The sequence below is a fragment of the Cebus imitator genome, unplaced genomic scaffold, assembly GCF_001604975.1.
Source record: "Cebus imitator isolate Cc_AM_T3 unplaced genomic scaffold, Cebus_imitator-1.0 Scaffold295, whole genome shotgun sequence".
NCBI lineage: Eukaryota > Metazoa > Chordata > Mammalia > Primates > Cebidae > Cebus > Cebus imitator.
The window spans coordinates 2,605,183-2,606,999 of NW_016107610.1; the positions used below are offsets into that span (position 1 = coordinate 2,605,183).

Below are 1,817 nucleotides of genomic sequence, written 5' to 3' on the forward strand. Positions count from 1 at the left end.
AAAAAAAAAAAAAAAAAAAGTGAGCAGAATTTGCTGTTTTTGCCTGGAACTCCCAGAGTTCACAAGGACTTGCCTCTCACAGGTTCAGATGAGGGTCCAGGCTGGGGTGGTGCTTCATGCCTGTAATCCCAACACTTTGGGAGGCCGAGGTGGGAGGATTGCTTGGGCCCAGGAGTTCGAGACCAGCCTGGGCAACATAGGGAGACCCAGTCTCTACACAAAGGAAAGGGTACCTCCTCCATGTCCTGGGGAGCCAAAGCTGCAGTCCCAGACACAAGGAGGGATGAGCCCTGGGATGGCATAGGTGGCCCCAGGCAGGGCTCTGCTGTGCCAAGCATCTGCTCCCCCACCCAGCCCTCTCCCCTTCCCCAGGCCCCTGACCTGGGCCCTGCCTGGCCTCCCTTTCCGCATTGGGCCCTCCCTGGTTTGTCTTTTAGTTGGAAGGTCTGGCCCATGGAGAACGACCCCTCAAGACGAAGAGAGTCCATCTCTCTCACACCTGTGGCCCAGGGGCTGGAGAACATGGGAGCTGAGTTCTTGGAAAGCCTGGTCTGTGCCCTCCCCATCGCCCATCCCCACCCTGAGCCTCTTCGGCCTGAGGCCGGCTGCCGAGGTGGTGGGGCTTTCGCTCACCACCTTCCCTCACACCCCGTGCTTCTGCCCCCTGCTCACCTCTTTGCTTGCACAGGTAGGAACCTCCCAATGTGCCCGCCTCCTCAGCCCCCTTTATTTCACTCATTAAACATTGACTGAGCACGTGCTGTGTGCACTATAGTCTGAAAGGGCAGGGCAGGGCAGGCCCCAATGAGGAAGTGGCATTGGAGGTGTGACCTACAGAGTGAGGATCAAAACCAGACGACGGGGGAGGGGGTCTCTGAGGAAATTCAGCCTTCGAGGAGCCCGTGGTCTTGTCCTTGCTTTCAGGCGGCCGGGTCAGGTCAAGGCCACCACCCAGAACCTGAGCCTCGTAGGACACCCTCCAGCCTCCTCTGACAAAGCCCCCTCCCCTTCACTGCCCTTGTCCCTTGGGGTGCTCCTTTCATGCTATCATCTGCAAGAATACCCACCCCCCCCACACCTAAAACAGCTCCACAGACTGGGGGGTGCGTCACCCTGCCTGGGACCTCCCTCAGGCCCCACCAGCCACAGCTGGGTCGCAGGTGTCTGTCCCTCTGCAGACCGTGAGCTCGCTGAGGGCGGGATGCATCCGGCACAGCCCTGCACGCAGTAGCTGCTCAGGGCCTGCCTCGCAGAGTTCAGTTAAGTAGCCTTCTCACTCCTCCCTGTGCTCCAGCCCAGGCCCCTCCTCAGCCAGGGTCTCACCAAGGGCCCCCAGCCTTAAGTTCCTACGTGTGGGTAAGGGACAGGCTGGCCTGATGGCTCCCTGCTGGCCGTAGGAGGAAGGGCAGCTCCCTAGAAGCAACTCGGAGATGAGAGGCAGCCGGAGCGAGGCGGGGCCGAATACCTTCTCTAGATGGTAAGTGACCTCTGGAGGGACAAGGGCGGCCTGGGGGGGAGGCTGCTTGGGAACAGGATGGGGAGCTGGGCCTACTGGAGGATGGGGGGGGCACGGGAACCTTTGTCGAAGGAAGGAAAAAAGGAGCTTTAGCCAACACGCACAGACACATGAGCCTAAAAGGTGAGCCAAGTCACAGGACCCCACCTGCTTTTGAGTAGCTGGAATGAAATCCCGTCAGGAACCCCAGTGTATATCGTGCCCTGAACGATGGGCAGATGGATGAACAGCAGAGGAGGGCGTGCCCTGAACCAGCCAGGCCTCCCTCTCAACCTCCGGCTTCTGCCTTCTACCCCCATTC

At 59.9% G+C, this 1,817-nt stretch overlaps 1 protein-coding gene across 1 annotated transcript in view; it reads left to right on the forward strand.

Annotated features, from left to right (window-relative positions):
• Positions 1-1,817, forward strand: part of SLC28A1 (solute carrier family 28 member 1) — a 59,638-nt gene that overhangs the window by 970 nt on the left and 56,851 nt on the right. Inside the window, exons 2-3 of the mRNA XM_017502295.2 lie at positions 438-549; positions 1,398-1,477. Coding sequence (XP_017357784.1) covers positions 454-549; positions 1,398-1,477 — 176 coding nt within the window. The 5' untranslated portion in view covers positions 438-453. The remainder of the gene's footprint in view (positions 1-437; positions 550-1,397; positions 1,478-1,817) is intronic.